The 24,572-nt window shown below is 42.3% G+C and overlaps 1 protein-coding gene across 3 annotated transcripts in view; it reads left to right on the forward strand.

The window, feature by feature from the left end:
- The window catches only part of sdccag8 (SHH signaling and ciliogenesis regulator sdccag8), a 55,184-nt gene that overhangs the window by 8,299 nt on the left and 22,313 nt on the right, over positions 1-24,572 (forward strand). For all 3 annotated transcript variants that reach the window (XM_030748549.1, XM_030748546.1, XM_030748548.1), the window contains exons 8-14: positions 125-325; positions 520-658; positions 1,545-1,697; positions 1,847-1,981; positions 3,013-3,129; positions 4,065-4,207; positions 21,754-21,881. In XM_030748549.1, coding sequence (XP_030604409.1) covers positions 125-325; positions 520-658; positions 1,545-1,697; positions 1,847-1,981; positions 3,013-3,129; positions 4,065-4,207; positions 21,754-21,881 — 1,016 coding nt within the window. The remainder of the gene's footprint in view (positions 1-124; positions 326-519; positions 659-1,544; positions 1,698-1,846; positions 1,982-3,012; positions 3,130-4,064; positions 4,208-21,753; positions 21,882-24,572) is intronic.

A 24,572-nucleotide genomic window follows, 5' to 3' on the forward strand; every position in this document is an offset into this window, starting at 1 on the left:
TGGCAAAACTTGAGTCATTTTTAACTCTAGCAAGTGTATTTTATGTCTGTGGAAATCAATAATTTTTAATTGATTAACCATTTTATAACAGTTTTCCCTGTCTTTTGCCTTATCATATCTTCAGGAAGGATCTGTCAGTCAGTCAGAGGGAGTGTGAAGAGGTGAAGCTTCGCCTGAGACACAGAGAGAAGCAGGCCGCAGATGCACTGAGGGCTGATGGAGCTCCTCGTGTAGCAGGATTGTGCCTGAAGTGTGCACAGCATGAAGCTGTGTTGGCTGGGACTCACACAAATTTGCATGTCCAGGCTATTGACAGACTCACAAAGTCAGTGGTAGTACAAATACTTCTGCACTCAGTCACTCAGAATTTAGCAGCCGTGTAAACCACAGCCATTAGTCCAGGATTACTTCATTTACCATTCAGATTCTTCTTCTTCTTTTTTTTTTTTTAAATTCATGTGTTCCATCAACACTGATCATGCATTTTGTTGTTGTTGTTTTGGTCTGATGATCTCTCAGAGAGCGTGATGAGTTACTGGTGGCTCTGCGTACTGTAAGGGCCAGTCAGCAAGAGGCACAACAGAGGGAGTGGTCAGCTTGTCTCCAGGTCAAACAGGCTGTGGAGATGGCAGAGGAAGCAAACCTGCAGAAAGCCAGGGTCAGAGAAACACACACATACACACACACACACACACAGATTCAATAAGGTTATTTTCCAGCTACCATTGCTGCTAACATTGCTTTATGTAATGTTAGCAGCAATGGTAGCTGCTAACATTGCTTTATGTAATGTTAGCTGCTAACATTGTAATTAATATTCAGAATACATCTAATTTTACTTTACATTTTTTAATGCTCAGATTTATATAAATATAGCTACCCACACTGTATACAAGCTTATACGTAAGCTTATGTAAATGTCCACTAGAGGGCATTCCAACATTGCCAATAACTTTGAAGTTGTCAATAGGTTTCTTGCTGAATACTTAAGTTTAGGTAGAAAATGAACAACCTTAACTTATCAGACTGTGTCAGTTTGTCTATAATCGCTATTTGTCTGTAAGCCCTGTGATGAAGAAGACAGCATATGAGAGGTCATTCGTCACTGCTTTAGTTGGTGTGTGCTTGTTTAGTTTTAGTTTGGGTCTAATGACATTTTCCGGAGGTCTGTTTGGCAAAAGAAAGCCAAAAACTTTGAATTTATTCATCTGTGCATGTCAGGCATAGTGATACTGCTCTGAGCACTTTGCTGACTCTCTTCTCATTGAGAAGATATATGCAGGCAGCCAGAGATGAGAAGAATAAGACACTAGCCAGTGCATTTATAAAAGATATAAATAATAATCATTCAAAAATACGTTTCAGCATTGTTTGCTGTATATTCAGTTTTTAAATATTTTTCCTGGCAGCCTCAATATTGACTCACAACACCAGTTTTTATTTGTTTGGGTTATGCACTAAGCTAAACAATTCTTCCTAAGTTATTTTTTTATTTGTTCTAATGCAGCTAGTTATTACTGTTAACCCTTTGGTGACACATGCAGGTGGAGGTGCAATGTGAGCAGTTATCCAGGGAGCTGGCTCGACAGCGGGAACAGCTCGACCGAGAAGCACACGGTTTGCAGAAGAGACTGGCTGAGGCCAGAGAGGAGGGCCGAGCTGAGGCCCGCAGCCAAAAGGAGGATCTGATGAATACAGCGAGTCTTACTTTTTCATATAGAGAGAACTTGTCTGTTCAGTAGTCTGTGAATTACTATAACTCACTATATTGACACACAAATAGAAACATCCCATTGCTATTTGTTTGCATAGTACTAATAGTTGCTGTATTGTGCTTGTCTGTCAGGTGTCTGGCCTTTCTCAGCGCATTGCTGAGTTGGAAGGACAGCTAGACAGAGCTCACAGAGACAAGAGTTCACTGACCAGTCAGCTGGAGGACACGCTGCGCACACTTTCCAGTCAGGAACAAGAAAATACAAAGGTGCAGTATTGCGGTTTGTGCATTTTTTTGTTGATGGCTTGCAGTTTGTTAGCACTGAGTATTTTGAATAAGCATGATCCAGAACAACTGGATTGGTTTGGCTTTAGCAGTATTGGAAAAATTACACTTTTGTTGTTTAAAAAGGCAGAACTGTGTAAAAGAGCACTCCTGAGCACTCCTCTGTCTGCTCGCAATGCTTTTGTAAATCCACTGGATGGCAGCAAAAGATTATCTATTCCATTTTTACATTTTTCAGTTTTTGAACACGTAAATGCAAGAGCATATTTTTCTTTCATTAATATTTGTATTTATTTTGAACAATTCTAGTACACAAACAAAAACGAAAAGAAACCAACTGAATCAAAAGCAAAACGAACAACAATCTGCTCCTCTCATTCAACACATGGCAATTCAGAGGCTGAGAAAGTCTTCAGAAAAAAACCCAAAACAAGCAAACAAGACAAACGCAGCAAACAAAGTGTGTGAGTTCACACAAAATCCAAGCCTCTCATCATTAAAAAATAGGAAAAAGGAAAAAAGTACATGGTCTACAACAAACAGCCAGATCCAAATCTTTCACATAATTCAAAGAGCTTCTCAAAACTTTTCAATTTTTTTTGGTTGTTGTTGTTCAATTCATGTTTTACTCTTATTAAGAGAAGATTAGAGATTAAACATCACTTATCTTATCCAGTGTGTAAAAGTTGGTCACGCACTGTATTTTAGACCCCCCCCCCCCAAAAAAAAAAAAAAAAAATAGTGATCTTAGCTTTGTAGTGTTTGAAAGTTCATTAATGAAATTAGGAGGAGGAGGAGATGTGAAACTCTAAGCAAATAGATAAGTATAAAAACATAAGGTGTTTATATCATTAAGCCTGTAAAAAAAAGAATCAGGAGAATCAGTCTGATGATTTAGATGGTGTTTTCAAAGTAAGGACATGATAAAAAGAAAATCTATAAATGAAAATATTTGAAATAATATTTGTTAATTAAAAGACTAGCTGCATTTATTGAGTGCTTTTCATCTATAGGTATGTGTGGATCTGAGATATCAGCTCAGCCAGGCCGCGCTGAAGAAAGAGGAGGCAGAGAGAGAGCTCAGAGAGCTCAACGCCAAGACCAGCAGGCAGATGGAAAAGGCTGCGCAGGTATGTCTGCATACGATGTGTTGATTAATAAAGATTTATTTGATTAATATGATTTAAATTTAAGTCAACTACTGATCCAGTACTTAGTAGAGTTAATTATTTCATAAGCAGTCTTTTTTTTTTTTTTTTTTTGTATGAGAGGGGGCTGCGGTGAAGCACAGCAAGCAATACTAATTTTAAAGCAAAAATTTTCCAAATTAAGCTCCAGTCATTTGCACAAGCATCAATTAGCCAGACTGTTAAAGGGACATTTCACACCAGAATCAATTTTTCATGCTTTTCATTTGGCCTTTAGTGCTGTTAAGCCATATAAATTGTTTTGTATGAGTTGTCCACTGTAGAAATGTCTGCTCTGGCTTCTAAAAGACAGCCAGCAGCTGCATCACTCTCCATGAAGATGCTATTATAAAAACAATTAGTTCTACATAAAACCGCTCACAACAAGGTTTATGGATTTTTTGGGGGGAAAAAACTTGGTTATGATTTCTAGAAAGAGCTTGATTTTGAGTCTTTCAAATGCATTACACGTGCTCAGAACACCATAAGGCAAGTGCCATTTAGCTCTATTATATTCAGGAAAAGGCAGAAAACTGGGCAACTCATACCAAAGCAGTCTACTTGGATAAATGGCAGTAAAGACCAGAGGTACTGGTTGATTTTTGGGGTGAACTGTCCCTTTAAATTAAAATAATTGCTTGATATTCTGTGTGAGGGAAAATCCTAGTTACACTTTATTTAGAATAAGTGTTGCTCTGATATGTAAAAATACTGCTTGACCAACTGGAAACGATCAAACATGAAATCTTTTTCTTCTCCTAGTCAGCTTTTACATGATGTTGTAAACATGTTTTAATGTTTTGTTTGTCTGAGGGCATGAGGTGGGTTGTTGTGAAAGATTTCCTCACCTCCTCTCTTCTTCCATCTCTGCGGGACAGGAAGTGGAAAGGCTGAGCTCAGAGCTGGTTGGCTGTCGGCAGCATCTGGAGGCGGTCCAAAAGGACGGGAGCCAATGGCAGGCCGAAGCCCTGAGCCTAGCAGAACAGCTGGCAAATGCCCAGCGCCAACTGCACCTCACCAGGTAGTACCTAATCCTATTATACATGCCACCACACTCACACACACACACACAGTGCTCCCCTCTGTCCAGCTCCTGCCCAGCTCAGCCCAATCCAGTCCAGTTCAGACCAGCACACCAACTGTACCGCACCAGGTAACAGCTAATCCTATTATACAAACCACACACACATAAACACACATGCGCACCGCTGTGCCATGGTCCCGGTACCAACTGGACCTCACTAGGTCACCTCTAATCCTGTTAAGCATGCCACAACATAATGCAACACACACACACAAACACACTGCCCGCTCTGTGCCACCAGGCCAGTGCCCAGCCCAGCAACAGCTCCAGCAGAGCCAAAATGGCGCCTGAGCCTTTCTTCTGTCCCTGGCGTGCGCGCACACACACACACGCACACATACACACATATACACAAACACAACAGTGCGGCTGATGGTCACTGGACAGCCTGGCCTTGGTGCCACCTGCCAGTGCCCTGCACCCGTCCTCACAACAGGCACTACCGGCTCCCCTCCATCGTCTTTCTGTCTATTTCTGCATCATTCTATCCTTTTTTTTCCCCTCCCCATCTCTGTATCAAGTCCTCTGCTATTCTTTATCATTGCATCCCACCTATCTGTCCATATATTCATCTTTTCTACCACCTGTTCATTTGTCCTTAGCTGTCTTTCCTCTATCCTCTTCAGTTTAAACTGATCTTATTACGCCACCCACTGTAATCTTATCCTATCATCGTCCTCTCTTTAACATTATTCTTTCTTTCCTTTCTTCCTACATTCTTCTGCTTTTCTTCCCTCTGTCCCTCCTGTCATCCTCTGGCTGCTGTTCCCTTCCACACTATTCACCTCCAAGGCCACGCCAGCCCATGCCAGCCGCTCAGGGCACTCTCTCACCCCCGCTGCCCACAGCCGAGGTGTCTGAGATGGGCACAGATGTGGCGGCGATACCCTGTGGTGCTGGAGGCTGCGGGATGCAAGTTTGTGCAATCTAAGTGTGCATATGTGTGTCTGGCCTGAGTGTGTCTGTCTACTGCTGCTTCTGGCTCTGATCTGTGTTTAAGTGTGTTTGTCTGTCAGCTGGCCAGCATTTACACACTGGCTTCATGACTGGCTGCTGTGTTTTTTTTAAAAGGATGAGGTAATGAGTGTGTGTGCGTGCGTGCACGTGTGTGCGCATTTTGCAGCCAGCTGTGGAGAATGACATGCATATTAATGTGGCTACATGATGACTTTGACCTGTACTAGAGGAGCTGTTGGACTAAAGCATTTTACTGCCATGTGTGTGCCTGTATGTGCATGAGAGAGTTTATAGTTTTATCTGTCCTCAGATGCATACTAGATGTTTGACAGCTGTTGACTTGGCTGAGCATGTAGCCATTCAAATTCAATTTTGGTCATTAGCATTGAAAACCACTTCTCATAGAAATTTAATATGGCTGCTTCTTTTTTCAGTAGTATTTGATGGCCAAAAGTCTTACATCTTTGCACACAGTAACACAAAAGATATAAAAAAGATTTATACTCATAATGACTAAAAATAGCTTTCATTCATCTTTGTGAGGTGACAGAAATAATCTGCCAACCCTTTTCTTGTTTAAGAATATAATATGGTTTTAAGCTTGGCTAGTGCAGTGATTTACACATTTGTATAACAACTGAAAGAGACACAATCAAATATGTTGAGCTACCTGCTATGGCTATATATATATATATATATATATATATATATATATATATATAGAGAGAGAGAGAGAGAGAGAGAGAGAGAGAGAGTTTGAAGCTTGGGCTGTGTTCTGGTTTTGATTTATGAATGCAGTTCAAGATTAAATTACCGTAGTGAGTGTTGAGGTTTAGATTGATTTGGATTAGATTACCAGGCCAGGTCAGTTTTAGAAAATTTCCTTTTTAAATGTCATGAGAACATTTTCAGTAATAAAATCTTTGTTTGTTTTTTTTTTCTGTTTACACTTAAGCTGTAGAATGACAGAAATTGTATTCTGTATTTAAAACAAAAATTAGACACATTAATACAACAGTTCTGTTTCACTGTTAGCCCAAAACTGAAGTGAATCCCCCACATTTGACAAGCATTAACACAATCTCTGTGCTCTGTAATAATGTCTCTGTTTTACTTAATGTTCAACATTTGGGTGCTGGACTCTAAAGAAAGTTATTTTCTTCACATTATGTACAAAGAAATCAGTATACAAACAACCAAGTGATTAAATTCTCTGATGATACAGAGATTCTTAGTTTGTTAAGCAAAGATTCACATATTGCGTTTTACAAAAGACATATAGAAGGGATTGTGCAATGGTGTGAGGGGAACAACCCAATGTTAAATCTAAATAATCCTAAGGAAACGATATTTGATCCAAGATCCATCCGAGACCACAGTTTGGTTTTAATTGGCGTAGAGAAGGTTGAGCAAGTGACAACGTTTAAGTATTGAGATGTTCACTTCAACTGTTAGTTACAGTGGGGTTGTCATGTGGAATATGTGATGTACAAAAGCATCATGCTGTTATTTTATAGGGAAACTACTGAATCCATTATCTGTTATGCCATTGCTCCATGGTTTGGTATCCTGTCTGTTACGCTCAGAACACAAATTCAAAATGTGATCAAAACAAGCTGGAAAGAAAATTGGCACGCTCCCTCTGTCTTCCCTGCAGGAGATATTTGAAGAGAGAGTGATAAAGCAAGGTCTGAAAATCACTAAGGATTTAAACCACGTTCTTCATAAAGAGTATGAGTTGATGCCCTCAGGAAGAAGGTACAGGTACCAAACCCTAAGTCGAATAGGTAGGAATTTTTTTTAGTGCCTCTATCAGTTAAATCACTGAATGGTAATAGGCAAATTGTGAATATGTTATCTGTGTGAATTTAATGTTATGATCTTTATTTTATGTGATGTGTTTTCTTGTTTTCCAAGATAAATTTCTCCTTGTGGAGTCAATAAAGGATCTAAAGGATTAGTTTAGGATTTCAATAGATCCTATGTAGTAATCTAATTTGTGTTAATGGGTGTTTGGTAAAGCATAAGAATAAATTGGATGGCAAATTGGTACAAAACTAATTGTATAACATAGAGTATTGCCATCATAGGCTAGTCACTTAATAAACTGTTCTTAATTAAAGGTAACATAAATAGCATAACAACGTATTAGTTTGATTCTTTGCACTTCTTTCATGTAAAGAGCGATGACTGGTCTGAACAGCTAGATTTGAAGTCCTCCTATCCTATGAAACATTATCATTCTGTTACAGAGATCACAGCTCACAATTTTTGAAAGCCATTTAATTTTATGAGCAGTGACAAATTGCAAGTTTTATAGTGAAGTTCAGCAGAACTTTTTTCCTCACCTATGCACACCTGGCCAGTTTCTGCCTGACAGCTGATTTAGACTTCTGCGTTGAATCTTTCTACAGCTGACAACAAAACCTGTGCAAGTGGCAGTTGACAGTGTTCATGCTTATGCATGGTGTTAGTTAGTTAGTTTGTGGTTTTTGTCTTATATTCCACCCAAAAATCCTGGGTTTTTTTTTTTCTCCCCTGGGTCCATACCCTTTGGTGTGGTCAGTTTTTGTTAGAGGCAAACACGTTTGTGTCAAGGTTTTCCACGTCTTTGTACATTCTGTTATGTCCAATTTGCTGGTATCTGTGAATCCTTATATTAAGGCTATGATTATTATTCCTCATATTGAGGTCATAATTATTGTTCTGTCACTGATCCGTTTAAAAACTGCAGTGAAAAAGTAGCTGGAAAATGCATAGGAGGAATCCATGGTACTGAGCAGGCCAGTCACAATAGCTGCAGGCTGGGTCGATGTGACGTGTAGTTACATTTCCAGGGAGGTGCATGTCTGGTTACGGCGTAGGTTACATCATAGGGTTTCAGCAGTTTCTGTGGTTATGTCATACCTACAGCACAGATTTAACACAGAGGTATAAATCCCCTTATGAGGTAAATGTTGAACACAGTTTAACTGTTCAGACAAAAGGTTCAGAGAGAGAGTACAGATGAGGCTTGACCATCTCAGATGCACTTTAAAGCAGTTACAAGTTATTGCTTTTGATATTTGTTTAATCATTCATCTGAAATCTGAAGCAAAAACATCTGCCAAGGACACACAGAAAGCTGTCCGGGAGGCCTGTTTCTTAGGAGCCTGTAAAGTCTTACCATCCATACATTGATTTGTGGATCTCTGTTGATTCAACAGCTTTAAAGATACTTTTTTTTTATCTTTAAGAAGTATATTAACTTTCAAATCAGGGAAGACTAACATTTTTGGAAGTGAGCAATTAATGTGAAGCATTTGTTTCAACAAGCATGTGTCTTTTTTGACTTTTTAGGGGGACACTCATGGATAAATGCTTTCCTTGTTTGCTGCCCTTCAATCATATCTAAATGCCAACCCCAATTCTTGCCCTAACCTTAAGTCAATTCTAAACTAAACATTAAAACCAAGTCTTAACACTCAAGCAGCCCTTAGAAGTTGAGAGGCTGACCGATGCAGAAATGTCCTCACTGCAGTGGTTCTGGACTAAAATGTGTCCATAAAAAAGATGGATGCATCGAACACACCTGTTGGAGTTTGGTCGCAGCCTTTGTCGCTCCTCGGGACAGCATCGTGTTTCTTTTCTCATTTTTGCCCCCCCCCCCCCCCACACACACACACACACACACACACTTGTCATGTTCCCGTCGCTTTTTTCTTTTGCCATTCCAAAATAAAACAAACCTCAAGCGATTGTGTGTCTCTCTGCTCTTTCTCTAACTCTGTGTCATTCTCTTTCTGTCCATCTGTGGGCCTTCAGGGGTTATGCAGAGCTACATGTATTTCATTCGTAGTCATGCCCTCTGCTGTTGTTCACTACAGAGCCATCCAAGAGTCTTTGTAGCTTTACTGGGTTGGTTTGTGTTGCTGTGTTTGTGTGTGTTGCTGGAGAGTAAGAGGAGACTGTGAGATTCACGGTGGCGAGGCTGGAAGGCATTTATACGGCCAGCCTTCGAAGGCAGCTCTTTGATTTTTCTCTTTGCAACTTGCTTGCTCCTCTCTTTCATTCTGTCCACCTCTCATGGCGCAAATGATCACAGCTCACCTTCAAACAGAGGGGACATGAAGCACACACAGCTTCTGTTTGATTTCCGATTGCCCTACCTTCCCTCCTGATAAACACGTACATATAATATGGACACATACACTCGCATATTTGTTTGTACAACGGCATCTTTGCAAATGTGCACGCTGATATTCACATCAGTCTAACCCACATGCCTGTACACAAAGACGCAAACACACGCACTCACACACAGATGCAAGCACGCATCCGGGGGTCCCATGGCGGCTGGTGCGCTGCGCTGTGCTCCAGGATTGGATCATCAGCCAGCTGTGAGTTGGACAGCCCAGGATCTGTCCTAATCCCTGCCACTCTGTTCACATCGCCTCACATGCGCACACACACTCTCCAGTCCCGGCCCCAGCCCAGCAGAGGGCTTTACTAAGTTTGTTTTGTTTGTTTGCTCCTGCCTTTCTTCACTTTCTTTCTTTTCTTCTTTCCATGTCTCCATCCGGCCTCATCTCTCCCCGTGTTGTGATCACACATCCCAAAGGCCATAGTGAAAACTGCCCAGCATAACTTCTATTTCAACACACGCCAGATAGGAATGAGATGTGTGTTTGCATGCGTTAGCGTATCCATGGCTAGTTGAGACCTGTGGGCCTGCTTTGTGTTTGAGCCGAGATGAATGTCTGAGGCTCCAGATCTTCCACCAGTTTTGTTATCCCCATGAAATCAAGCATCCATGTTCATTAGGGTGCTTGCTTAGAGCTGTAGATGGACCTGGAGTTTAAAACTGCTTCTGTGAATAAGTTTACTTACCCTCAGTTTTTTCACTGAAAACTTCTCAAATGTCTGAACACGTTGGTTCATATAATCTGTGGCTGAATGTGATGAGCACCTGAAGAAGGAGCTTTCAGCTGGAAATGTCCTGGTAGTAAATTTGGTGGAAGCTCTATGAGAAACTCTGCAGTGACGGTTATCTATGAATGTCTGGTTGAAGATCATATGAGCAAAAAAAAAAAAAAGGTTGAGCATTTGGGGTCACATTTCTTCCGGGGGTGGGGGATCGAAGTATTGAGTTGCTCAGAGTTATGACCACGGTGCCTGAGGTGATGGCAACAAGAAATCTCAGTAGTGGACACCGGAGTTGGGGAGAGACTGTGAGATGAGGAAGGCCTTTTGGGTTTGGATCATTGTGTTGTCATTCATTTTTTGGCAGTGGTTCTCAGTGCACCCACTGCCGCAGTATTGCATGCTGAGAGATAAGTCCCATTTGAAAGAGTGGGAGTGAGTCAAATCTTTATGAGACTGTACTTTGCCTCTCGTTTGGACCTTTGTGTTTGGCACTATGTCTCACTTTTTTTTAAACTTGCTGCTTCATTTAGTTTTTACTTGTTTGTGAGGTTAATGTCCTTTAAAAAAACACTAGATTCAGTTTGAGAAAAAAATTTGGTTTGGATTAACACCTGCCCGTTCAAAACAGTAACTTCAAAATGATGATAAAACGATGCCTGTCTTGTGAGTCTAAATGTGACACTAAAGGTGACACATTGGGAATGACGGACTTTGATACACCAGTGGCACTGACAAAACTGCAGTATTCGATACCCTTGAATTGAGAACGGGCTGGTTTGTTTAAACCAGGAGGCTGAAGCTTCTGTTGGCATTTTACACAAAGCCTTAGGTTTGGAAACAATCTTATTATGAGGCCTTGGAGAAGCACTTCCATTAGGCCTAAAAATGTGTGTGGAAACCTGTCAGACAACCCAGGAAATAAGGCATTCTTTATAAAACAGGAGTACTGCTTATCATGACTGATCTAACATCTATCCTTGCTTGTACCCTAAAAATAGTGCCAATTGATTAATATTTTCTGATTGTGTGAAGTTGTTTATTGAAGTCTTTCTTGTATATGTTGTAGCTGCATCATGCATGTCATCACTGCATTGTTTCTTGCAGAAAACAATACTGTTTTGTCTGGGTTTGGTTAGGGCATAAGAGATGACATATTAGAGGTGCAAACATGCTGCTGGTACTGTTCAAAAGAATCAGACATTAAAAGCTTGCGTGCACTTGTGAAACGGTGGAGTACACCAAATTAGCAGTGATAGAACAGTAAGGGAAAGAGACAAGCAAGCAGAGGAGAGAAACATATAGTTTGTGTGTTTTAAGGCCACAGTCTCCTTTCTGTGACCCTGAAAGTAGAAGATAGATGGTAGGAGACACAAAGAGAGGGGTAGGCAGAACTCTGGACCAACCGCTGTGACTCTTATACACAAAGTTCCCCAAACTCTATTAAACACGTCACGCTGCTGCATTCCCTCTGTACCTCTGCCTCGTTCTATTTTTTTTTTCTCCCCTCTGTTGTACATTGTGATAGCAAGGTCTGGAAAGGCGGTGAACAGAACTGTGTGTGTGTGCGAGGGCGGAGAAGTGTAAATGAGGAAGGTGAGGCAGCAGATGCCGCGTCCCGCCAGAGGCTCGCTTTGAGCAGCAAGTGAAATCTGGGCGCGACAAAACTGCTGCAAACCAACTCGGCGGGAGGCCCTTGTCCAATCACGGCCCGGAATAAAAGGGCCGGGGCGCCACGCGGGCTGCAGTCGCTCAGGAGAGGCGGGGGCCATAATGAACCTTCAAGCGCTGCCAGCGAGCACACACGCACACACTTGAGCACAGCATCGCTCTTTCTACCTGGCATTAGCAGCATCTAACCACTGTCGCTGCACACATGCAGCCTCTGTGGCAACTGCGTGCATGTCTTCTTGTGCGTGCTCATGTGTGTGTGCAAGTGCTTGAAGTATTCTTGTTTCATGATATGCGTTGACTTGTTTGTGAGCGTGCAGTTAGATGAGTCTGCGTACACGTCTGTGTGTGAATGTTATGTGTTGATACCTTTGGGCTACACCTGTGTCTGTGAAGTTTGATGTGTGTGTCTCTGTGTGACAGCAGCAGTGCAGTGCCAGGTATGAGGCTTGCTGTGTGTTTGTGTGTGTGTGTGTGCGTGCGTGCTTGTCTGGTCGGCGGCCATGTTGTTGGGTAGCAGATGGCACCATGGTTGGCAGGGGAGGGGCTGCTTAGCACAACTAATCAGACAGTTACGGATAGGGCAGCTGGGAGGGCCGTCGGCCAGCCGTGTGTGCGTGTGTGTTTGTGTGTGTACCACAGAGTGCCATGATGTTGACAGTGGTGGGCCCGTTGGCCCGGTGACGAGACCTTGCCGTGTTCTTCTCTCCTCGCTGTCGGAGTGCCCTCTCTGCCATCGTGCCTCCTCGCCTGTCTCTCTTGCACTCTTCCTGTCTCTCTTGCTCAATCTGTTGAGACCTACTTGTTTGTGTCTTTCTTTGAGCTTCTTTAACTCTGTCTCCTTTTATCTTCCTGTCACTGTTGTATTTCTTTGGTCAACTGTTCAAAGGTTGCATTAATTTGGCTTATGAAGCAGTTATTAAAACACTTGAATTTTTGTTAAGGTGAGTATTAGCAAATACATACTGAAACCATTTTTTGTACAGTTTTAGTGAGATTGACAGTAAACCTACATTAGTACAAGTGGCTGTTGCAGCTACTCCAGTTGATCCTTGGGCATCTTGCCAGGTCCTCCATGATCACTTGAAAATACCAGACTTTAACTTTAACTTTTCAAATTTTCATTTTATGTGCTAGGATTATATTCTGCAGTGATTTTATACAATTAAATTATTATTTCTCTTATGCATATAGGTTTAAGACATTTATTCAGAGAATTGCAAGTATGGGCAGTAGTTCAAGCAAAAATTACAAAATGACCCTGCAGACAACTTTGGTCTTTGTCAGATTGCTTACTACTCTTCACTTATGCAAACCAAGTATTATATGTATTATATATTATGGCTGATCACTGATAATGTGCAGTCATGTTAGCTTGTCTTTCTCACTCTTAACTCAGGAGCTTATTTGTATCTTGAGCAGTTTAAATGTAGATGCTATAAATTCACTGGAGAATATTCACACTCTGTACTGTAAGTATGAAGATTATTAAGCAGAGCTGTAATCTATCCATCCGGCAAGGCTGGGAATGGATAGAAAAGACAGATCGCTGACTGTGAGACCTCAGGCAAGATGGAGGCAAATCTGTCGGCTACAACTGTTGCCACCCCAGCCAAGTGTGCCCTGGGACACTGGCCTACATACACACACTACTGCCTGGAGGACAAAACGAAAGGGAGCACCAGCCCTCTGCCATCCATCCACCATCCACTCTTCACCTCAGTCTGTGCTCATCTCTTTGTAAATGGGTATGGTGAGGGGTTTACCAGTAGTTTTATACATTTTAGAGGATTGTACTGAAGATCCAGTTCAGGTCGATTTTTAAATGTGTTTAAAAGTGTGTGTCGTTTGTGTGTGACTGTGTCATCTGTTCAACTTTGTGCCTTTGCATACCCCTGCTGTGAGGGTGGCAGGATCAGTGGCGCTACCCAGTGCCCACTACCCAGTAGGCACAGCTTTCATCCAACATGACAGAACCTCTCTCTGTTCACACCCCCCCACACACACACACACACCACCACCACCAATTTCTCTTTTACCTCTCATTCTCTTTTACCTGATTTATCTGTCCTTTTAGTCTTTTCATCCACTTTATTTTTATCCTGCATAGCTGCTTTTTGTTCTGTTATTTTTTCATTCCTTTTACCTTCGTTCCATCAGTTTCTCTCTGTTGCCCTTGGTGGACACAGCAGTGCCAACCAGTGCCTCATAGGTAGTGGGCCAGTGCTGCCATCAGCAGATTGTACTGGGAGTTGATTATAAAGAGGAGCAAGAAACAGAAGGATGAAAGATAAGACTGAGAAAGGTAGCAGCTAAGTGGAGATAATCTGGGAGAAACAGAAGGAGGACTACTGAAAGAGAAGATGGTGCTGAAGAGTTCAGATGGCACTGAATAATAATAATTCCATACTCTGCGAAGACAGGAAGGTCTACTCGTACTAACTAGATGTGAGACATCAAATCAAAGCTGCATCTAAAAACTAATGCAAACCTAAGATATAACTATATACAGTTATTATTTTTTGTTTTGGACAACTTCAAGGAGTCCTATCCACTTTGGTGTCTATACATGAAAGAGTTGCTGAGATAGGACCTTGCATCAGGTAGCTTTGACACTGATTTCGATTGGCTCTTTGAAAGTTTGATATCCATCAGTTAAGTTTTGTGAGGTTTTGCCCAATGATCATCTGTACTGTAAATTTTGGAGATTAGAAAAATGTGTGACCTGTGAAACTGACATGAAATTTGGTGGAAAGAATAAAAGGCCTTTCCCCAATATGCATGCCAGATTTGAAAACATACACTGCTAGAGGCTACTGTAGAGTCCAACAGCCGAAGTAAGATGAAGATGGAATATTTCTCTCTTTCCTGAGATCATCTAAATTTGCATTATTTGACAACTCTGGACATTTCTCTGAGCAAAAAAAGCTTTTTTCTATCAGTACTTACAGCCACACTCCTAACACGATCAGATCAACTCACCACAGTAACTGCCAGGCCTCCTCATTGCTGCTTGCAGCTACATTTATAGTTAATTAATGTAATTTCCTTGCAGTGTATGTTGATGTGGTGCTTGTGCCAAACAGAGTGCTGTCTGAGCCTGAAAAAAGATGCATTGACCCGACCCTGACAAGTAAAGCGGTCTAATTGAGACCATGGACTGTTTAAAGCATCAACTGTAACATCACCCATTGTTTTATGATTTCAGCATTTTGAAGCTTTTTAGCTTAAAAAACAGGTGCAATGTACAGATAAACATCTGCTAATTAGTACTAAGTAAGTTTTGACTAATGATGAGGCACTAATAATGCCAGATTTTCACTCACCAAAACTGAAGCACTAACTCCTTGGACAGTCTGTACACAGCTAGCCATATTATTTGTCAGATAATTTCATTAAAATTAGCACCAACAATACACAGTGCAGTGGTCATGTCCAGGGACTCCAGTTAGCAGAGGTGAGGCCTAGCAGATACTGATGTCCTACAGCTACCTGAACAGTCAGTCAAAGCAGCCACACCCTTAACTGCAGTATCCAGATGCATAAGTTACAAACATTCAACCCTTTAAAGTTGTTATGAAAGATGTTGTTGTTTTTGTAGCAGAGGGAAAAAAAAGTCGTAAAAAGGTTGTGAACATATTCTTTAGTACTTACCATTAAGTTGGATATTTTAAGTTTGGGGTGGGGGGGGGGGGGGGGGGTGGGGGGGGGCATTTGATTCACTTTTGGAGGCAGCCTCAAGTGGCCACTAGGGTTTGGTAAAGACGCAGCTGATTATAAATAAATAGCCCAGAGGAGAGGAGAGAGGTTTGCAGAGACATGGGGTATGAAAGTAAGATGATGACTTGGGTGGATAAGGAGAGTAAAGTAAAGTGGTGCATCTTGCTTTGAGACAGTTGCCTCCAAGGGTGACGGGTGTTTTAAATAATATCTTGTATGTCTCAGGTATGAAGTGAATTCCAACACAGGTAGACACCACACCAGGAGAGAAAACTTTGAAGACACCCCCCACCCCTTTTTTTTTTTTTTTATCTTATAGACAGATCTATATGGGCTTGAAATGTTAGCTTTTTTTGTCTGCTTTGCATGTAAGTTAACATTTAACATTAAGAAATGTACAGTTGTAATCACAATTTTTTTTTTCTGTTATTTGCATAATTCACCAGAACCTTTTGTTATTATCTTTGCCCTCTAACATTCATACAATATGTATTATAAATACACTTTACAAGATGCCTAATGAGAAGTAGCCTCGTTGAAATAATTAATTTTAGGCAAGCATTTACCTTTTCAGCTAAAATAGAATTGACCCCGAGCACTGCCACATATGCTACCCACAACTATTTCTGCAGGGCACAGATTTGACACTGACGTTAGGTCCTTGGTTTCTGGATTGGGTCAATATGAGAGCATATTGTACGTATGCTGTGTGTTTATTTTTAAAAATCACAGATGCCTGCGCTGCCAGGCCGCTTTTCTTGTGTTAAGACCATCAGTCATCTGTGCCAATTAAGATTTTTAAACTTCTCTCGCTCTGTTTTGTGAGCAGATAGATGATGACAGAGGCCAATCAGCCGCTAATTGCTTCAATCTAGAGCTGGTTTTTTTTCTCTGAGGGAATGTGTGCTGTAACAGCAAATGTTTGTTTCTGCAAGGGTCGTGTCTATTTGTAGCCGCCTGTGTGTATAGGCATACATTTATTCATATGCATGATAGATTAAACACAGCTTTTCAGATGAGCAAAATTGCACACTTTTTTGTGCATACTTTTGTATGTGTGTGTTAGAGTTGGGGGGAAGGGTATATTCTTTTTGTGTGTGTGTGTGTGTGTGTGTGTGTGTGTGTGTGTGTGTGTGTGTGTGTGTGTGTGTGTGTGTGTGTGTGTGTGTGCGCGCGCTACTTTTAACAGTTGCAGCTTTTTGCTTTTTGGGCACGATTGGCTAACCACTGACCTTGGTGGCGGTGGGGGGGCTATAGTGTTCCTTGAAGAAGAAAAGAGGCTTGGGCCGCCCGCTGTAAACAAAGTTGACTTGCCGACAGATGGATTGAATGACAGAGAGGCTAACTGAGCCAGGAACGGGCCTGGCAGCATCGCACCGAGCGGAGAGAGAGAGGGAGGGAGGGAGAGAGAAAGAGAAAAAGAGAGAGATAAAGGGGGGGGGGGGGGGGGGAGGGGAGAAGAGAGAAGAGGTGGCCAACAGGAGAGGAGGTGTGAACAGGTGCAGGGCCGCTGAAGGAAGAACCAGCAGATGGAGAGAGACACAGCCAGTTTAGTTACAGGAAAAAAAAAGGGTGGGAGGGAAAAGAGGAAGGAGGAGGGAGAGATGGGAACGGCAGAAAAAAGAATCGGAGCAGAGATGAGAATGCTCTGGACGGATAGATGGACAGATATATATGGGCTGGGTGCAGAGTAAACAAGCAGTGAGGCTGCATCAGGCTGCCTCTGTGTTTGATGTGTTTGTTTGATGGAGTTGGACAGCGAGATGAAGGGAGGGGTGTCAGAAGAAGAATGTGGGAGCAGAGTGATTGACTTGCATCACCCCGAGGTTTAATAAAAATGTGCTAAAACACATTGAGGTGCGTGTGACGGGAAATCACGTGACGCTCTGCGTGGTCTGCCACACAGAGCAGTTCAGATGTTTATTGTGTGCAACATCACTGATACGCAGCGCTGCAAATGTTCAATATGTCACTTTATTTTTGCTGTATTGCGCTCATCAATTGTTGGCAGTTACCAGTTAGAGAAGCCTACACAAGGCCTCTTGCGCACCGTCTCTCTGTCGCACATATAAACATCACACTCACACATAAGCAGAAATCATCTTTGTAGTCTTGCGTATCAAACTGTTGAATATTAATATCATCTGATTGATGCAGTCTATCATAAATAACTGTATCTGCTGGAATTCCTCCACGGGAATGAATCATCACGAGTGTCACCATTTTGAGCGGTTGGAGAGCAAATAATTAACAGTTGTCATTTTATAGTATACTATCAGTTCATTTCAGTAAAATCTTACTAACATACAATCTCACTTGATAAATGGAATGGAACTGGATTTTTAATATAGGTATGTTCACACAGGTGGCACATGTTTTGCTGGGGTGATCTGACTCCACTTGTGCCCTTACAGGGGAGGAAACTTGATCAAACATTTCTATCCTGGTGAGTGTTCTCTTCAAAGATGGCAGTGCTCCTAATCCAGGGGTCACTGAACTGCCTCTAAATTAAAAAGTGAGTGTCCTGACCTTCTCTGTCACCAGATCTCAACCCCTTTGAACACCTATGAGAGATTTTGTAATGACTTGTTAGAGCGGGCTCTAAATCAACATCATGAAAAGTTATAGTTATTTGGAGGGATCCAGTAGAGTTCAAGAGACTTGAAGAATCAGAGCCAAGGAGCGCTGCATCTGCTCTGATGTACTCACATCTTACTAAGAAACTTTTTGCTTTAATTTTTAAGGTCTCTTTAAAATCTTATTCAGAAATTAGTCATACAAGTCATATCAGAAATCATTGTTTGCTATTTACCTCTGCAGTAGAAATGGTATTATTTGTCTTCTTCTTTATGCTTCATCTCCCCCCCAACAACTCTTTGCAGGGATCATCAGTACCTGCACCAGTCTTTTTTGTTGCAAACAAAGCCTGTGTTTTCACGTGTTTTTTGCTATAGGCTCAGTTCACAGTCTGTTCACCTGTATGTTAATTTCACACCTGTTATTTTGCACCACATGAATATTGCAGAGCATGAATATGAATATTCATTCATTTGAGGCATTGGTCTTTTTCGTTTAATGCTTGGTTTTATTTAGATAATTAATTTTTTATTTATATATATATATATATATATGAACACTTATTTATCATGCAGTACTTTTAATAATTAGCTCCAGTTTTTGGTTCATCAGTCTTTATATCATTTGTATATTAATTTATATAATTTGTATATAACATGCATACTACTATTTTTTCCCATTATTTCTATATGTATGTGTATTTATATATGTAGGCCTTTAGTATGCTTGTATATGTATGTGAGTTATTATGCGCACTAGAGAGTTAGTTCTGTTTTTACTTTAGTCTAAACAGCGGTCAGTGGTGTCTGGCGTTGGCGAATGTCTCCAATTCCTCCAAGTCCACCGTCTGACTCCAATTTGTGCTCGTTCTCTGATAAACCACGGCATTTGGTGGTTCTGGCGTGGGATGCCGGCTGCACCATGGGGTGCTGCAAACTCCGCGCTTGGTCAGGCCCTGGCACCCCACATCTAATGGGCAACAGCTTGAATAGTGCCCACTTAAGCAGGCAGTGTGGACTGGGCTCCCTCTTCTTCCTCACCACTCCAGCCAGCTAGCCAGCCAGCCACCGCCTCTGCCACCTCCCACTTACCCAGCAGCCACTGTACCTGGACGCAGCCCCAGAGCCATTCCAGCCTACCTTAGGCCCCTGGCCCATGTAGCTCTCGCCATACTTATCAAGCTGTCCTACTGTGCATCAGGCCAGGCATATACAAACAGGCCCAGCTATCTGCTAACTGAACAGTCAGTCTATTGCCTCCTAGGCCCAAACAAGAGTTCCTGCCATAGGCAGCATCCCAGAGCCCATTCACCAATTAACTGGAAGGCAGATTAATGCCCAAGGAGAATTCTACAGCTCCAGCCCCACATATTCAGCCTCTGCTCTACCCGTCACCCCTTATGCTTGCTCCAGGGCTTGGCTTTCTGCTGATATCTCTCCTCTGCTTTCTCTTTTTTATGCTTTAATTTGATAGTGCTCATCAGCAGCCATTTTGTGACAGCATTTTGCAAGTAAACATGTTGCATTGGATTTGAGATGCAAAATGGCGTAGGGAAAACAACCACATAAGTTTGATTTGCCAGCTTCAGTTTGATCTCTGATGAGGCTCTCAGGCCCTTGTCACAAAGATATAAATGCTCAGACCCAACTTATCAAACCAAAACCTAAAGTCAGCACACTTCTTTAGGATTTCTTCACCCAGGAATGAAGGTTTAGAGTCTGTTTGGTCTATTCTCTGTACTTCACTAGGTTGTACTTCTACATATCGGGTCTGCAAATAAGCACGACCAAGCAGATGCCAAATGTGAAGCTCTCGGTCTTTTGATTTCCTATCCTCAGTTTTTATCACCCTCCTCTTCCTCACCATCACTCTATTGCTGACTGCTGGAACTTTCTGGCGATCTGTCTGATGCTAATTGGTGGGTAAACAGGTCTGGTGTGAGCCCCCCCCACCACCACCACCCCCCCATCCCAATCGCGCACAAACGCACACTCATAGAAATACACAAATACACACGGCCCCCTGGAACCTCTTGCAGGACCAAATGGCTGGCAACGCCTGCCCGCCATCTCCCGCTGAGCCCTGGTGTGCGCTTTGGTGGCTCAGGCTGCTGTTCAAGCCCAGCGGGGGTTCATTCACTCACACACACACTCATACGCGTACAGACACACACAGTCTCCTTGTGTCCCCTGCACACCCGCCACCCGCTTTCACACCCCAGACAGCAGGACAGCAGGAGAACACACACACACACGAAGGAACAGACAGACGCGGTCACTTTAGAGATGCAGGCCAAGCGCTGTAGGGGAGAAAAGTTTTCACTTAAACTGGAGAATTCTCTCTTCATTAGCGCCTTTGGACTTCAGGAAGAGTTCTGTTTATTTGTTCGTTTTTTTCCTCTCTTTGTAGTTTTTTTCTTTTCTTTCCTTCTTTGTCTGTCTCTCTGTTGTTTGGGTACGTTTGGACTTAGTTGAGATGGAAAGTTTGGTTCAGACAGGAACAAAATGTGCCGTTGTTCAAAGCCAGAACCACCTTAGTTTGAATCTTACCTGCTTTATTCTGATACTAACACAAATCTGAATGTAGTTTAAAGTTTTTTTTGATTCCTTCTTCATATATATACAAGTATGACAGATCAGCTCACTCACTGTGTGGAGTGTTTTCAGCATTAGTGTAGCATATATAAAAGTGATTTATCTTGGTTCACGTTGTATCAAAATGTGAAGGATGACAACTGGACTGTCTGTGTAAGGAGCGGTTTGAGTTTGTGTGCATGAGACAGCTGCTGTATCACTCAGGGGTCTCTAAGCTGACAGTGGCCTCACACATTTAACCTTCGACTCCCTCCAAGTCTTTTCTGTCATTGTCCGTTCTGCTCGTCCTTTCTTTCTCCTGTTGTACAGTGTGTGCTCTCCTCCTGCTTTCTTTCTCACCTCTGTGTTTAGCACTGACACACACACACACACACACACACACACACCTTTTTCTTTTTATGGAAACAGTGGTTAAACATGTTGAAATGTATGGGTTCAGGTACTACCTGATGTCTTCCCATCAGATAGCTGGTACTAACCTGATAACTGCCCCCGATCACACTGTAAGCCTAGTACTTCTGGGAAATGTGAAACATCAGCAGTAAATGAATATGATCTGACATTTAACATAACTCATAGTTTGCGTGTATCAGTTTAAGAGCAGTTATTTAATGTACTGCTTTAAGAGCAGATTGTGTTCAGTACATATTTTTTTTCTCAGTGTGTCAGCAAACTAATCTTCTTTGTAACCAGAAGCCACTTAAATGCACAAGAGACCAGAAGTTGATCTAAGTGTACAAGTTCTTTCCTGCAGGAGCAAAACAGGCCCATGCTTTTCCTACCAGATTTAAATGGTAAAAATGATTTGATTTTGCATATACAGGGGTATTGGTCTTAACCCTTGAGTTTTGCTTAGAGGTAAGAGTCAAGTAGCCAGGCAGCCCAGTTTTACATCTGTCATCTAGTGTTTCAGGGTCGTACCAGTGGGACGCTGATACCATTAAGTTGAGGATATATTTTCACAGTGCGCTTTAACTTGATGTGCCAGAAGTGATAGAAAATATGTAGAAATGGTGGCCCCCTGATTAATTTGACTTTAACTTCTTGGTTATTTTCCCCCAGACAGGACAGAGAGAGTGCAGACCGGGCTCACGAAGAGGAAATGGCATCTGTGACTGACTCAGCACGGGAAAGGGAGAGAGAGCTGACTGTGATGCTGCAGCAAACAGAATCCGAACACCAGGAGAGAGGTCAGTGCTTCAGTCTGCAGCGGTAACAGCGGGTTTGTCTTCAAGAGGACACAGCTCACTGTGTCCTCTTTTCACTTCTCTGAGTTAATCACACATATTTGACTCCCATCAAGACAGGTCAGTTCTTCAAAAAAAACCCCAAAAAACAACAGTCCCTCCTTTTTACTTCATCTGCCTTTTTGTCACCATGGACCACCTTTCGTTCAGGGCCATGCTATCATATTACTACAGCTCAGTGTTGGAGGTTAAATGTTCATGGTAAGATTTGCACAAACAAAGTGTGTTCAAGAAATCTGATTTTAAATAAACTTTATTTATATAGCTCCAGTTTCCAACAGCAGTCATCTTAAGGTACTTTATATTGTAAGGTAAAGACCTTTTAACGTTATAAAGCTTTTTAATTAAGTACACACTGATAGCGTATGTATGCCAAACATACTTATAAACCCGTTGTGGCTGTGCTATGTGTATGTATCTTTGTTTTTTTAATAACTTGTATTAGCAGAATCTTCAGAGTAGAAGAGACACCAAACAAGAGAAAGTCAGGAACTAATAAAATGCATCATTAAATGTTAAATTTACACTAAGTGACTAAAAAAATATGAGTTTGTGGATGCTGATAGAGGAAGTGGACATTGGGGGTCAGTATTCCCAAAAAGGCTGCATTTAAAAAGTTTTCAATGAAGGGCCACACACACTTGAGAAACTGTACATGGCTACACAGCAGTGTGTTCTCAAATTTGCATTGCCACTAGGTTTACTGTAGTCCCCTGCAGTACACAGGCATGCCACTTCTTACACAGAGGAGAGGTCGGTGTATGTTTGAAATAAACAAGACAACAGAACACAGCAGGACTGAATGGGACAGAGCAATCACAGTCAAATATCCAGAACAACAAGGAGCAAAACAGCAGAGTTGACCAGGGTCAGCTACACATTCACATCCATTGAGCTGGAAGACTTTCAGTCCCCTCCTCAAGGACAGTTCAGCATGGTGGATCTTTGTTCGAACAAGGTCTTGAACCTGCATCATCCAGTTGAAGGATGTCTTTCTTCTTTCTGTGCCCCCTCATCCCCACCATGACAACATAGAGAGGAGAACAATTCATCTGAACTGAACAAAACATGGCTGAAGTGACCTCAGAAGTGCAGAACAGAGTAGAAAGAACCAAACAGAAGCCTTAAGAGGAGAAGAGAGAGAAGAGAAGCAGAGCAGAGGGAAGGTGATGGGAGCAGAGCAGGGAGACCCAGCTCAGAGCTCCCTGTCTGTCTGCACAGCAGAGCTGCTGCTGCTAGCACATCTGTTGCACCATCTGGATAACCCCCCACCACCACCCCCCAATAACCCACCACCCACCCTCAGCTACTCTCCCTCCCTTCGCCTATCTTTTTATTTACCTGTGGTTCCCTTCAACAACCCGGGAGCCTGCTGGTACGCAGAACAAAGATGGAGGGTATAGAGAGAGGATCGGGTGGAGGGAGGGGTGGACGGGGGGTAAACAAAGGGTTTTTTTGCTGGCGCGTGTCGACAGCACACATGTTGTCTAAAGAGAGCTGACATCAGAGCACAGCAGGAAACTGTGGATAGGGAGGGGATAGAGGGGTGGACGTCCTTTAGTAGCTCGCATCACTTCCTCTCCCCGTGCAACCCAACAGACGAGCTGGATAATTAGCTTTCTTGCTCTCCAAATCCCGCCTCTCTGTCCATCCGTTTGTCCTTCCATCCACCCCCCCCCCCCCCCCCCCCCCCCCTCTCTCTCACTTCTTCTCTGCTCCCTCCCACCTTTTTCTTTTTTCTGAAATTTTTTTTTTTCATGTTTCTTTTTTGAGTAAATGTGTACAGAGCAGCCTCTAGATGATATCAGATATTTGTTTCTCTCTGTCCCTCCCTCCCTGCCACGCTTCTTCCCTCCATCCCTCCCTCCCTCATTTTTCCTCTGTTTGTTTCCAGTGCCAGTTCTGCTGTGTTTCTGTGTCCCAGGGTTCTTTTTGGCCTACGCATGGCCAGACGCATTCAAAGCCTGTTCAGCTAATTAGCATTCTTCATACAACTTTTCCAGCACTGACCAAACTTTGTAGAGTGTATGTGTGTGCGCACGGCTGTGAGTTTGTGTAGTTTAGTTTAATAGTTTAATGCTCAGTGGCATCCAATTTCTGCTTGCCGTACATTGTCTGTGGTACTGATTTGAAGGAGAAGGCTTTATACAGTGGAATAAAATAGGTTACTGGTCCCTTTAGAGATAGTCAATGGGTGAGGTGATTATCATCCTCAGCATTACCCTTTAAATTTCTCCCAATCAAAACTTATATCACTTTTTGTTTTAATAGTTAATGTGTAGCACAGAGAGAGTGAAGAAGAGAGAAATGTCTAAAGTAGAGAGTCCAGTTTCTGCCTGCAGAGATCTAACATCATCATATATCTTTATTTTCTCCAATATCTGCTGTATGCAAAGGAAAAAGTCTGAGCTACTTTTCAAAGACTGCGAGTCCTTGGTGTTTTTTGGTTTTGGTCGACTGTAACAGAATGCTGGAGCAGGTGGATCATTCCCTCAATCCAAACGGCAGCCATTGTTATTTTAAAAGAGCAGACATATGTTGGAGAGCTGAACGTGGACCATTTCAAAGGAACGATGAAAGCCCCGTGTTGGATTGTTCAGAAAGAGGCCCCCATGAGTGGATGGGGAGGTGGCA

Source organism: Archocentrus centrarchus, chromosome 15 (assembly GCF_007364275.1).
Source record: "Archocentrus centrarchus isolate MPI-CPG fArcCen1 chromosome 15, fArcCen1, whole genome shotgun sequence".
NCBI classification, from domain to species: Eukaryota; Metazoa; Chordata; class Actinopteri; order Cichliformes; family Cichlidae; genus Archocentrus; species Archocentrus centrarchus.